Genomic DNA, 13,617 nt, shown 5'->3' with positions numbered 1-13,617 from the left:
GCTTCTTTAGCAATACGTTTCTGAAAGAACTTGCCTGATAATATACTTAAAGCTGTGTTAGCTGTTAGCTGTTGTCTGAGCTCGGAGACCATTTCCCCATGCGACTCACGTAGCCAAGCTTAAATCTTTAGTCAAACTAAGGGGCTGGTTACAAGCATGTTGCCTTAGCCACACAAGCAATTCCATTTCAGTCTTGGCGGAGCTGAGATCTATAAACGCAGACACTCAAGCAATTATTTCTGCATGGCCAACACTGCCTTGGAATGTGGGCACGGTGAATTAATGTGGGAAAACTGAGGGGGGAAAAGCCTGACATTTTGAGACTGAAATATAAAAAGGTGCACATCTGTTAAGAAGCCCGGAAGAGGACGGCCACGTCTCTGTGAATAAAACAAACATAACGGGCCTCTTCTGACACCACTGTGCGTCTGTTTTTGCGGCACAGACTACTGTGATGGCTTGTCTGTAAACTGCATTAAGCTGATGATATCCGTCTTGTATGAATTTCTGTGACCGCGGCGGAGAAAAAGAGAACGGATTAGCATGCAATAAAACCTGTGTCAATCTTATCAGACTCAAGTGCAATTTTTAAACATATGTTAATCTCACCTAAAACTCATTCTTTTCCTCTGTGCTTTTTTAAAAAATCTCTTATCGAGAACTCTGTAGGTGTGTGGGCTTTAGAGCGCCTTTAAATGCCATTATTTTCATAATTGCATTCATTGTTGCAGGTTATAAAGCAATTTGAAAATCATATGTGTGCATAAATGCATGCTGAGCAGATGTCAGGGAGATGCATTCAGAGGCTTGCTGAATATCAAAAGCCGTGCAGATAACATTTACACACATTTCAATGCTGCATGCTCAAAAAATTCTATGTGATTCGGGACGGTATTGTGCTCGGACAGAATGGCGAACCACGCGAATAGTTCTCCTCTCTCGCTTTTGATTTCGCCAAACGTTCAAAATTGATATGTTTAGAAAATCGGGTGACAATAACATATTTAGACGTAATTCCGGGATGTGGCTAACTGAAGTAATGGTTGAGCTGCTGGTGAGTGTGCGTGTGTGCTCCCTCTGGTGTGGGAATAACAAGTTCATTAGGCAGGAGCCACCGCAGGCCTTTGCGTTCCCCCCGAGCACTCTGCGTTCCGTTTACAGCCTCCTAGCCCATCAGCGCCTGCATCATTAGGGCTCTGCCATAATTAAGAGCTGTTAGAAAGTGAATTCTCCAACTGCAGATTAGAAAATTAAACTATTTACTGATTACATATTAATAGAAGACAACAATGGCAGTCGCCATAAGCTTGGAAGGCAACCAAGGAATACATCTGTGTACTTAATTACCATAAACAATGGTTGCATGGAAATAGAGTTTTATACGCATTCCCTTCTGTAATACGCCTGATATCAGAAGACACTTGACAATTCGTGTTCAATTATCTTCATTCTTTAATGTGCTGTGAACTGCACACAGTAAATAAATTAACCAGCCCAATTACTGTGAATTCATCTGGGAAACAAACGCAAAAAACCAGCAGACTAAGGCAGAGCGTATAATGAGAGGGGGAGGGGGTATCAGGGATCACAAGTAGTTCTTAATACAGTTTTTATATGTACTGTATATAAATATAACTTTATATGTGTGCGTACAGATATGCATGCACATATTTATTTAGCTTTTGCTTATTTGTTTGCAGTCATCATTGTATGCATGTTGTGAATATATATTCTAAACATGTGACCCTGGCCCACAAAACCAGATCATGTTCCATGAAGATATTTTCCTAACATAAATATATCAAAACTTAGTTTTTGATTAGTAATATGCATTGCTAGGGACTTCATTTAGACAACTTTAAAGGTAATTTTCTAAATATTTTGATTTTTTTTTTTTTTACCATCATATTATTGATTTTTTTATAGTTGTTTTTTGTCGAAATATTGTCCTACCCCAACAAACCATACATCAATGAAAAACTTATTTATTCAGCTTTCAGATGTTTTCAGAAATCTCAATTTCATAAAAAAGACCCTTATGACTGATTTTGTGGTCCAGGGTCACATACATATTCTCTTTCTCTGTCTACATACACACACACACACACTCCATAACAGTTATATATTACTATTATATTGGGCGCAACCACAATTCATATTCATATGTCATATATATTTTTCTGAATAATTTCTAGTGACATAAAAAATAATTACATGCTATCAAAACTGAGATATATGTAGTTAAAAAACAATATACAATATTTATTTATAATACTTGTAGTAATGCAGTGCAACACAGCTTAGCATGATTATATTCAATATGTGTATTCTGAGCATAACATATGCCATCTTTTTTGTGTGTATTTATCCATAGAAGCTGTTTATGGCAGACTATGTTGTCTGTGAACCTGACAGCGGCGTGAGTGCACCTGTTTGCAGTGTTGAAATGCGTGCACTAGCTCAGACAGGTAAGCACATTAAGGTGAGACTTAATGTGGTCTGGTGTGTAACTGCGGCTCTTATATTTCTGTGTGTGAGTGTGTAAATCTTGCCGAAATGTCTGGTTTGGTTCTCCACCTGCTAGGGCATTCAACCCATTTATCATTCAGAGCGAGAAAAAAAACTCCTTCAAACGGACACAGCGGCTTTGACTTCAACAGGGTCCAGGTGAGTGTGAAGAGAGTGAGCGAGGGAGGGATGGATGGAAGGTTGGGCAAACACAAAACTCTGATAGTCATGATATCATCCTCAATGTGATGGAGAAGCATAAAAATTCAACCGTCTACTTTCCCCTCCTTTTTTCAATCCCCGCTTCCCGACACTGCCCTTGAGAGAAATGATTGTTTTGTATCAGCATCTGGATGGAAGGAAGCTTTTCTTAAATTTTAGTTATTGGAGTCTCAGAACGGCGCTCCATGTTTTAACAAAGGCTCCGCAGCCCTTTTCCCCTGCTATACACACCCGAAAGATCCCACATCCTTTCATATGTGTATATGCAATGAGAAGAGAGAGCGATATAGGGAGAGAGAGAGAGAGAGAGAGAGGGAGGAGGAGAGCAAGTGCATGTATCTATTAATATGTGTCTTTCATTATTTCAACATTTCCTTTTCGGTCCAGCCCCCAAACTGCAGCCCTCCCCGTTTCACTTCCTCCCCTCTTCACCCTTTACCTCTCTGCCATATCCCCCTCTCTCCCTCCTTCTCTCTCTCTTCTACAGCATATCATTGAAGGCCAGATATGGGGTTCTGTTGCGCATGGCTGCACGGTACTGTTCAATAGTGGCTGGCTGGCGGACGCTATCAGCACTAGTTATCAGCTCCCATGAAGTCTCTCTTATCACGGCAGCCCAGAGAGCCTCCCTGCATCCTCACCGCCCCTTTTCATATCCCCGCTGCCGCCCCAACACCCCGGCTTCAAAGATTCACACTTCCCAAACTCCATAAGAGTTTGTGAACGCTCAATTTGCCAAAACTGTTTACAGTGTAATTGGGCGGCGTACCTGTGTCCATGAGATAGCGCAGACGCTTCTCCACACGCGAGGCCCGCGTGTCGATCTGCCTCTGCTCGCTCTCCAGCGCCGCCAGTTCTCCCACCACGTACTGACTGGTGTCTTTGAACGCTTTCTGCTGGGCAAGAACAAACGAGAGGAAGGGGGAGAGATGAGAGGTTCCAAATGAAGCATCACATCCTGGGTTTATATAGCTTTTTAATACCAGGGAAACAGTGGTCATAATGATGATATTGCTTTAATTAAGCAAATTAAATGTTCCTTTTTCTGCCTTTTTTTTTTTTTTTTTTTTTTTAAATTACTTACCGCTGTCAATTTTTAAAAGTAATAAAAATGACATACAAACATTCCTAAATTATGCTAATTACTAAGATGAGGTTAAAAAAAAGAAAGATAAATAAATGAATAAAAAGATTAGATATATTAACATAAAATAAAAGTATTGTGTTAAAAGTGGAGTACATGTATATAAAATCAAATCAAATCAAATCAAATCAAAAAGAACTTCTCAGAGCTACTGTACCATAATGTTTTTCGACTATGTTTAAAGCTTTATTGTTTATTCTATATTTATTGCCTTAATTCCTGGCATAATATCTGCTTCTGCAGTTACGGACTGTAGATTTAAATGCCGAGGTACGACTATGTGCATGAATTTATTACATTAACATATTATACATGTATGATAAAAGTATTCTACTGTATGATAATTTTTCTGACACTGTTTGAAGATTTATTTAAATTTATTTATTGCCTTAGTTCCTGCTTTAATAATATCTGTTTCTGTATATAATAACTGTAGCTTTAAATGCTGAGGTTTGACTTCATATGTAAAGCCTCAGGCAGGAGGGTGCACTTACACACCAATATAAACACGCTAAATGACCTCAGAGAGAATCCAGTATTACAGCAGTCTGGCGACTGACACACAGAGAAACAAAATTGAAATATACGGGAGAGGTGGGTCAGTGCCTCAGGGCCTATCAGCAGGGATCTAAGAGATCTACGCAGCACATGCGTGTGCTCAGATTCACTCATGTACACATTTGGAAACAGGCTCCCTTTCTCTCACACACGTGGCCCTGGTGGCAGCAGCACCCTCTGGCTCGTGGGAAACACTGGAGTGAGGGATGAGACAGTGATTAAGGAGAAATAGAGTAATTAAACTGCACGCTTATTTCTGAGTGTGTGATAGTGACAAGCACTCCCACCCCCTCTTTATTCCACTCGTTTATCGCCCCCCTTGGTCCTCTCCTCCTTCCAACTATTCTGAGATAGAGGGGGAGGGGAAAAAAAGAGTACTAATTTAAATTCACATCCTAAAGATTGCTGCAAAAATATACATATATTTCGTGCTGATGCACCTTATTTCATAATAGGAACGAGGGAAATGGGGAAGAAAGTTTTTTTTCCATCGAAGACAGCACTTTTTCTGCCTGAGTCCTCCTGCTGTCCATCAAACTCCACCTTCCTCTTCCTTGCTGCTCTATCAAATATTTCTCCCACAAATCAATTTTACACATGATCAGCCCCCTCCCCTCTGCTCTCGCCTCTCTGCCATAATTAAGTGTTGAAATTTCCATATATATTATATTAATGCAAACATCATTCGCTGGGTAATTCAGCTTGAGCTGGGTAATGGGCAAGTTCAACACCCATTAACCCCTACACAGAGAGGGGCAAAGCTGGTCTCTACTGACCTTCCCTCTCTCTCTTTCTGTGTCTCTATCTATCTCACTCTTCCCAGGGTATGTTTCTCTATGCTCTGGCCCTATATATGGTGCCACAATAATGAAAATGTCATTAGATCAGCCTACATGGAGAGAATGAACGAAGATGGGACAAGAAAAGATAATTATATAATTCTAAACTATTATATATATATTTATATATATATATTACATTTGAACTATTTAAAAATGTAAACATTCAGAACAAATTAAAAGGGTTCAGAGAAAAAGACATACAGGAGGAGTGAAAGAGGTATATCTATTACTCTGTCCATTTCTTTTTTCATAATCTTACAATTATCAGGAAACTGCAGTCTAATTTGGCTGGTCTCTTCAGCTTTAGGGAAGAACAGATTGACATCAGTGTTAAAAAAAAAAAACCTCTCTGGTCCTCAGACAGATGTGAGTGACTGTGCAGGTTTGACGTCCAACTATGACCTGGTGTCACAGACAACATCAGTAAGAAAGAACAGCTCTGACTGAGAATTGAAATATGCATTTAAGTACTTCATCTTCAGTTGGCTTTCGTCCTTCTGTCTCTGTCAAAGCTCCTCTCTCCTCGGCTGCCCGCTTTAGATCTTCAGGCACTGATCTCTGCCTTTTAACCTCTAAAACGAGAGAAAGCGAGACATTAAACGTTGATAGAGTTCATTCTCACCTGGGCACAATTCACAAACTCACTATAACTGAATATGAAGACATTTTTCTTTATCAGATGAACATTTAAACCATTCAGACAGATCTGACATCTTCATTAAAGTGTATAGAAACACCTTATACAGCTGTTCTTAAACTGTTAGCATTCTTGAGACACTTCAGTGAAGACTTCAAGATAGTCTTCACATTAAGCCTAATTAACTAGAAAAATAAACCTGACTGCAACAGGCTTATGCATTAAATACATTCATTTAATGATTACTGATTTGTTCTATTTTGTTAGATGAATAAAAATGATTTATGCAGTCAGTGACAACGAAAGTAAAGGACCTCACCTGGCCTGGTCTCTACATATTGGCTGAATGATTTGAGCTGTGTTTTCCTAACTGCAGACTCCTTGTGGAAGACAACGGGACTGCGCAGACGTTCTGTAGCCCTGCGAAGACGCTCTGCATGCAGTTCATCAACATTATTCTATAAAAACATTAAAAAAAGAGGGAGGGATGGGGGGGCAGAAGAGTAAAAGAGTAGTTAACTTAAAAGTAGAGCAGAGTCATTTGAATAAAAGTTGCTTCTGATGCCGGTCGACATTAAAGAAAAGAACAAATTAGACACACATGGCCAAGAAATGTTTAACGATGGAGCGCCGCGCCTGAAGAACGGCCGAGGAAAGGTTCTGCAGCATTTGGTACATCTCCGAGTCCCACATTAACTCACAAGCACAAAGGAAATAAGGCAATTAAGTCTACTTTCAACAAAACCTGAGCCAGAAAATGTATTCAGATTATGCAAATTAAAAGCACTATTGTCTTGGAAGCGAACACGTGTTAGCAGCTTCCAATCACCTCAATATTGAAATGTGTTATTATGTGCTGGGCCCAATAAGTCAAGCAGACTGGAAAGCGAAACGGCAGCGTTCAGAATAACATTTGCAACGTCAATAATAATAGGAAACGTCTAATAAAGTTCGCAATTAGCGAACACGTTCCACTGCTTGAGACTGAGAGGGAGAAACATTGTTAGTGCAGACGCTAGCTCACTGGTGTGTGTACGGAAACCGCACAGCTAATAAAGACAAGCGTGTACAAACAGACACTCACACACTGCCTCTGGCCTGTTTATTCTTAAATTATAACTTTTGAAAACAAAGCTGCAATTAGCATGTCCCTAGAGAACAACAAATTTAGCCTGCTCTCAGAGATGTTCAGCATCTCTATGTGTGAATATTAACAGTTATAGCTGTTTATCCAACTGACCCAACATGTTTAAACGAACAATATCAGCTGTCAAAAGCCCTAATTTGTAGCTCCTCTTCAGCCATCTTGACAGATTGTAACTTAACTTTCAGAGATTCCTACAGGCCGGATGAGGCACATACTTGTACATGGGTCAGTGACATATCAAAGCAAGTCCCACTCTATATTAAGTGGCCTTAACTACTATGTACTTACATAAAAAAATAAGTACTTAATTATTGTGTTTATATTGTATTGCAAAACACTTTTGCTGCTATTGAGGTGGGATACAGGTAAGTTTAGGGACAGGTTTGGTGGTATGGGTACGATTCAGAGTGGGTTAAGGTGTAAGGGATGGGTCAACAGTGTAATTATAAATGTAATTACAGAAATTAATTAAATGCAATTTTTTTTTAAATATAAGGACATGTAAAAATATGCATGTACACAATAAGTGCACTGCATCAAAAGATAAATTTTAATGTAAGCACATAGTTAAGGCCACTTAATATAAAGTGGGTCCTAAAAGCATTTATGATAAAGAAACATGTATCAAGACAACTACATGAGTTAACATGAACAAATAAATAACGCTTCTACAGCCTTTATTAATATTAGTTAATCTCAACATTTTACTGACAGTTAAAGCACTGTGAACTAACATTAAGAAAGGTTAATAAATGCTGTAAAAATATATTGCATGTTGTTAGTTAATGTTTTAGTTTGTTAGTTAATGCATTAATATTAACAAATGAGACCTTATAGCAAAGTGCTCTGAAAGTTTTAAAAATACTTTTTGTAAATATCATGAATAATTAATTCATAAATTTGACTAAGAGTCAAACCCCATTTTACAACATTTAACCCCCCTCTCAAACACACACACACACACACACACACACACACACACACACACACACAAAAACCAAAATCAGTTTGAAGTCAGAAATGAAAAAGCATGTTTCTCATAGAATAGGTCTATTCAAATCATTGTATGTATACATTTTTTGAAAAAAAAAAAAAAGAAAAATGGTTGTTGATAGACAGGACAGAGTGGGGGAAATGAGCAATACATCACAAAAGAGAATAGGTCTATTCAAACATATGTTGGAAATCTGGGGGTGTAAAAGAAAAATGAAATTTCACCATTCACGCACTGCAGTTATGACAAAAAAACCAAAGGCGTGAGCGTGTTACATGTTAAAACGACACATTCAACAGCCTGGATCTCTAGAGACAGCTCAACAAAGCCCTTTAACCCCGTCTGATTCCTCTCATGTTAAAGTCCAAAGAAAACAAACAGGATTCAAACCCAAAGCCCCGCTAGAATCCTCGTTTCCCGAAGGACCCGAGGCCTCCAACCCTCGCTAACAACCCCTTCCTTGAAACACCTGCCCCCATGGCCCCTCGGTACCCCTGGCTGGGGCAGATATCAGGGCTATCCCCACATCCCGATCGGTGCTTTTTAATCTGTTATCGTCCCGATCATTATTGTGGTGCTGGGTATTATTTTGGCAGAGGTGTGTGTGTGTGTTTCTGGGATGCGTGACTAATGTTGCGGTCTGCTGCTCATTGCAGGCAGTTATCGTGTGCCACCATGGCAGCAGGCTCACAATGCATAGAGACAATTGCTAATGAGACACAACCGGGAGCATTGGGGGACTGCAATGTGTGTGCTGGGGTGGTGGGGGGGCATTCTGTCCCGCACCGTTCTACTGCAGCCTCAAGGAGTTGTGGGATGGGAGAATCCTCCGAGGATGGAGCATTTTTTTCTTTTCCATTTTTGGTCATACTTCACCATTCAAAAGTTTGGGGTCAGCTACATTTTTTTTTTTTTTTAAAGAAATTATTACTTTTTCAGCAAGGGTGAATTAAACTGATCAAAAGTTTATAATATAATATTACAAAAATACATTTATAATATTACAAAAGATTTATATTTCAAATAAATGCTGTTCATCAAAAACTCCTGACAGAAGAAAAAACTATTTGTTTTTGTTTTAAATATATTATTGTAGTAGCACTGTTTTTTTCATTGTTGATAAGAGATATATGTTTCTTAAGCACCAAATTGGCAAATTAGAATGATGTCTTCATCATGTGACACTGATGCTGAAAATTCAGCTTTGCCACCACAGGAATAAATTACATTTTAAAATATATTAAAATAAACAAGTTATTTTAAATTATAATAACATATCATAATATTACTGTTTTTACTGCATATTTTTTTTAATCAAATAAATGCAGCCTTAGTGAGAGTAAGGACTTTACAAAGCCATTAATCAAATGTAGTAACCCCAAACTTTCAAAAAGAAGTGCATGTGAAAGAAAATGCAGAAAATTAATGTTTTTGTTTTTCTCTCAAAAATTGTAACGAATTAAACATAAAATTATTGAATTGCATGTATAAATGCAATATGCTACTATTAGTTCATTATTACCAATAATATAATTGGGTAGATCTTATTCTTCTCTGACCCAAATCAATTGCTTTTTGAGCAACAATTTAGCAACACCTTCATCAGGTCTGTAAATCAGTCTCTGGAATCTAACCTGTTTTTAGCTAGGCCTTGGGAAATCTCAGCCAATCATTTCACACCTGCTGCAGTGCACTGAATGAGGCCTGTCGACCCAAACAAACACATCACTGCAGTTATTGTGCAAAGACCCTGCTAACATCTGCTCACAGGAAATCCCCTCTGTCAGCAGAGAGAAAGAGAGAGAGGGAGAAAGGGGCGAACAGGTGCAGGAAGGTAGTCACCAGCATCTCTGAACATGCCCTGCAGTCACCACCTGGGGGCTCTGAATACAACAGCCAGATAGGAGGTCATCACACACACATGTACATATAAACACCAAGCAGTCAGCGGTACACAGGTATGCATGTTCTTACACACACAACACTGGTATTTAATAAACACGGCAAATCAATCTAATGCATGCCAGCGTCGTGAGCCACATGCTGCTGTCGATACTTCCAACGCTCTCTTCTCTGTCAGAAAAGGTCAGGTGTGACATGAGGTGATGACTATAATGTCATTCTGACTTGTTCATGTGCACTGGCTTAATATATATAAACACATGATGTTCCTCAGACGAAAAATAAGAGAGAGCTTTTTACCTCACCCAAGGAAATTATAGATCCAAGCAAATCATTTCATATTGTTAAACGACCATCAAACGGTCCTTCACGATACTGCTGGGTTTGCTGGAGCATCGTGTAAGGGAAATGTCCAGGATGGAGGGGAGAGGGGCACCGATGTTGTTGTTGATAACAACAACAACAACAAATACAAATAAAACTTCCAAATCTCCTTTTGGAATGTTTAGATGGGTATATTTTTGCATTTTATGCAAAAAATGTACTTGGGGCTTTTTTGTGAGAGTCATGTTGTTGCCAGAGCTTTACTAAAGTATTCTGGGTTGTTGTTTACAAGCCACATGTCTCTATTATATTGGCTTGGGTCTCTACTTCAATGTAGAACTATGGGAGTTTTTGCTTATTCTATCCTAAAATGTAGGTCTTTTAAGCTACAAGCCACACAATTTGAAATAACACTCACGTCTATAGCTGAAACAGTGTGGAATGTGTTACTCAACAAAGTTTAATACTTATGATTTACTTTGTTCACAATGAATGATAAGTATGAGGAGTAATAACTGTAAAAACAATTTGAGATGTTTAGAGCCGGTGTTTGTAAATGGGGCTACCTGCATGCCGCCCGATTCAGGGCTGAGGGGTGAAGTGCTGGATGCCGTCAGCGATGAGGAAGATGATGAAGATGAAGGAGAGCTGCCACCCTGTGGCCGAATCTCTGTGAGCTTCTTGAGCTTCAGGTCCACATGCCTGCTGTTCATCACACCTAAAGAGAGCGAGAGAAAGGAAGAGAGGAAGAGTTATATGCAGTAGGCCACTCGTCTCCAAGACACAGATAAGCGGAGAACATGACAATGTTTGCCCTTAAGCAAACCGGCCCTCTCAAGCTCATACACACACACACACACACACACACACACACACACACACACACACAGGAGAGATAGCAAGATGCTGAGAGCTTGATACCTGAATGTCTCCCTTGACACTCACATACACCTCATGTGAATTAAAAGAGCTCTACTGAGATTGTACAGTTGTTCCCAATGCTACCTTAAATTTTTGTATGCTGAGCAAATACCACTTCTTTTGGCTGCACTCCACAGAAGTATAAAACATATAATATACACTACTGTTCAAAAGTATCCTATACTTACCAAGCCTTTATTTATTTGATAAAAATAAATGTTACAGATTGTAATGTTTTAAATGTATTTATTGTCACATTTCATCAATGTCCTTGTTGGGGAAAAAGCTCTAATCTTAAAAAAAAAAAAAAAAAAAAAATCTTACTGACCCCAAACTTCTGAAAGGTAGTGTTTTTTAATGTATACATTTCTTGTTGGTAGTTTTTTTTATTATTTTATGAATATTTCAGTATTTTGTAAATATTTTTCAGATTAATAAATGTATTGTTTATAAACCATACATATTAATATAACAATAAATGACAAATAATTTGACACATTCAAAATACATAATTTATCATTTATTTACAGATTATGTAAAAAATTACATGATTAAATAATTTTACATTATATTTAATAATGAATATAATTATTATAAGGTATTACTACTTTAAATATAATTAAATTAGTAATAAATATTAACATTAGTAATCTTTAAAGGACAACATTATTATTACTTTTTTTAGTTGTTCTCTTGAAAAACTCTAGAACATGCCTTGTTGAGACCACAAAGCAAGAAAAAAAAATATTGCATGGCCTTTGTAAGCCTGTGTATGTGCCACAATGAAGTTTGTACTGTACTTGTGAATTAACCCTCTTGGGAATTAATCAGTGCTGTATATTTCCACACAAGATTTCTCACAGCTTCAGCTGCATACTGAGGAAAAAAATAATCAATTGACACTTGGATAGACTCCACTTTAAACTCCATCCATTAATTTAGCTCTTATTCAAGAAGCTCTAGCTCTTCCCAATCTGTTTTCTTTTTTCCCATCAGTGAGGGAACAATGTCAGATGAGCAGCCAAACATGCTTAGAGGGAACAGTGCTTGTGATTCCTTGAAAGTCCTAACATCTCTTTCTCTTTAAATGAACAATGAGTTCTAATTTACGGTTCATATGCAAACCTGTCTTTCAAATGTGTTGGTGTCTTTTTTTATGTCTGCCTTTATATATTCCAAGTCTGCCTTCTCTAATAACCTTTCACTAGCAGGTTTAGCCTTGCCCTCTCTCTCTCACTCTTTCTCTCATCTGGGCTAGAGATGAAAGTGGGGTGAGGAAGCTTTTCATGTGGGTCCTGTTCTCGTCTCCCAGCATCCCTCTCTCTCTCCCTAAAAAAAACACCACAGGAGTCATTTATCAGGCCTCAGCACAACCTGGATAAAGGTGCAGGTGTGTGTGCATTGCCCAACAGTTTTCCCAAACACAAGAACCACATCCTCAAACTAATTAAAGTGTGCACCGTGATGGGTATCTATATGATGTTTTTTTTTTTTTGGATTTGTTATTTTTTTTTTGGCAGTCAGTTTTTTTTTTTTTTTAGACAATAACAAAACTTAAAAAGTCCAACTGTACACATAAAATCCTGTTTACTGATTGACAGATATATAATTCTCATGGAAATCAGAGGATGTCCCTTCCTTTCAGAAATGGGTAGTAGAACTAACTAGAGCGGCTGGATTCGAAAAAAACTTCTAAGCAGACGGACAAGCTAAACTATAAAAAAATGGTCCAAGTACTTAACCTATTTGGAAATATGTGAGAAATATGCTGATTGTGACAATGTAAATGTGATGTGTTATAAGAATGATTTTTATTTATTCATTGTATTTCATTTATTTAGTTTTCACATCATTATATTCTGAAGGATGTTTTAATTGTGTTTAATTATAGCCAATCTGTGACCTTTAAAGTCAAAGTTGGGGAGTAGTTTGGGATGGGTTTGTCAATGGGGCAAAATGTTGATTCTGTACAGAGTTACCATCTATTCTTAAATTTGCCTGATAATCAATAAAACTGTTAATTACTAAAAAAGGTCCAACTGTGCCATGGAGAAAAGTGTAATTCTTTGAAAGCTGAAATGTGCTAAAAAAAAACGAATTTCATTATGTTAGAGAAAAGGATTCTGTGTAATAATACATAGACCTTCTTTTCACAATAACAGAGAAAAACACAAACTAAACAAAGAAACAAACAACGTAGATACTACACAAAAGTAAACAAAAGAGAAAGAATAATTCAGGTTTCCTCCAGATATCTCATAAGACTTCTTTAGAAAGACAAAAAACTAATTATTAACAACTTCACATCTCTTTGGCAGATATAATTCTGTTTGTCTTGAGAATATGTTCAAATACTTTTTAATTAAACTAAGGCATAACACATTAAAAACATCAAAAAAATAAAAAAAGTAATAAATA

At 37.7% G+C, this 13,617-nt stretch overlaps 1 protein-coding gene across 5 annotated transcripts in view; it reads right to left on the bottom strand.

Moving 5' to 3' along the window:
• Nucleotides 1–13,617, bottom strand: part of LOC109072985 (EH domain-binding protein 1-like) — a 126,456-nt gene that overhangs the window by 24,509 nt on the left and 88,330 nt on the right. For 4 of the 5 annotated variants that reach the window (XM_042742256.1, XM_042742259.1, XM_042742258.1 and 1 more), the window contains 4 exons: nucleotides 10,845–10,996; nucleotides 6,231–6,369; nucleotides 5,746–5,846; nucleotides 3,500–3,626 (listed from right to left, as the gene is read on the bottom strand). In XM_042742256.1, coding sequence (XP_042598190.1) covers nucleotides 3,500–3,626; nucleotides 5,746–5,846; nucleotides 6,231–6,369; nucleotides 10,845–10,996 — 519 coding nt within the window. The remainder of the gene's footprint in view (nucleotides 1–3,499; nucleotides 3,627–5,745; nucleotides 5,847–6,230; nucleotides 6,370–10,844; nucleotides 10,997–13,617) is intronic. The other variant, XM_042742257.1, reaches the window with a different exon arrangement.

This window comes from Cyprinus carpio, chromosome B17 (assembly GCF_018340385.1).
Source record: "Cyprinus carpio isolate SPL01 chromosome B17, ASM1834038v1, whole genome shotgun sequence".
NCBI lineage: Eukaryota > Metazoa > Chordata > Actinopteri > Cypriniformes > Cyprinidae > Cyprinus > Cyprinus carpio.
The sequence above is the reverse complement of the archived record's forward strand: the minus strand, read 5'-3'. Positions and strand labels throughout refer to the sequence as shown.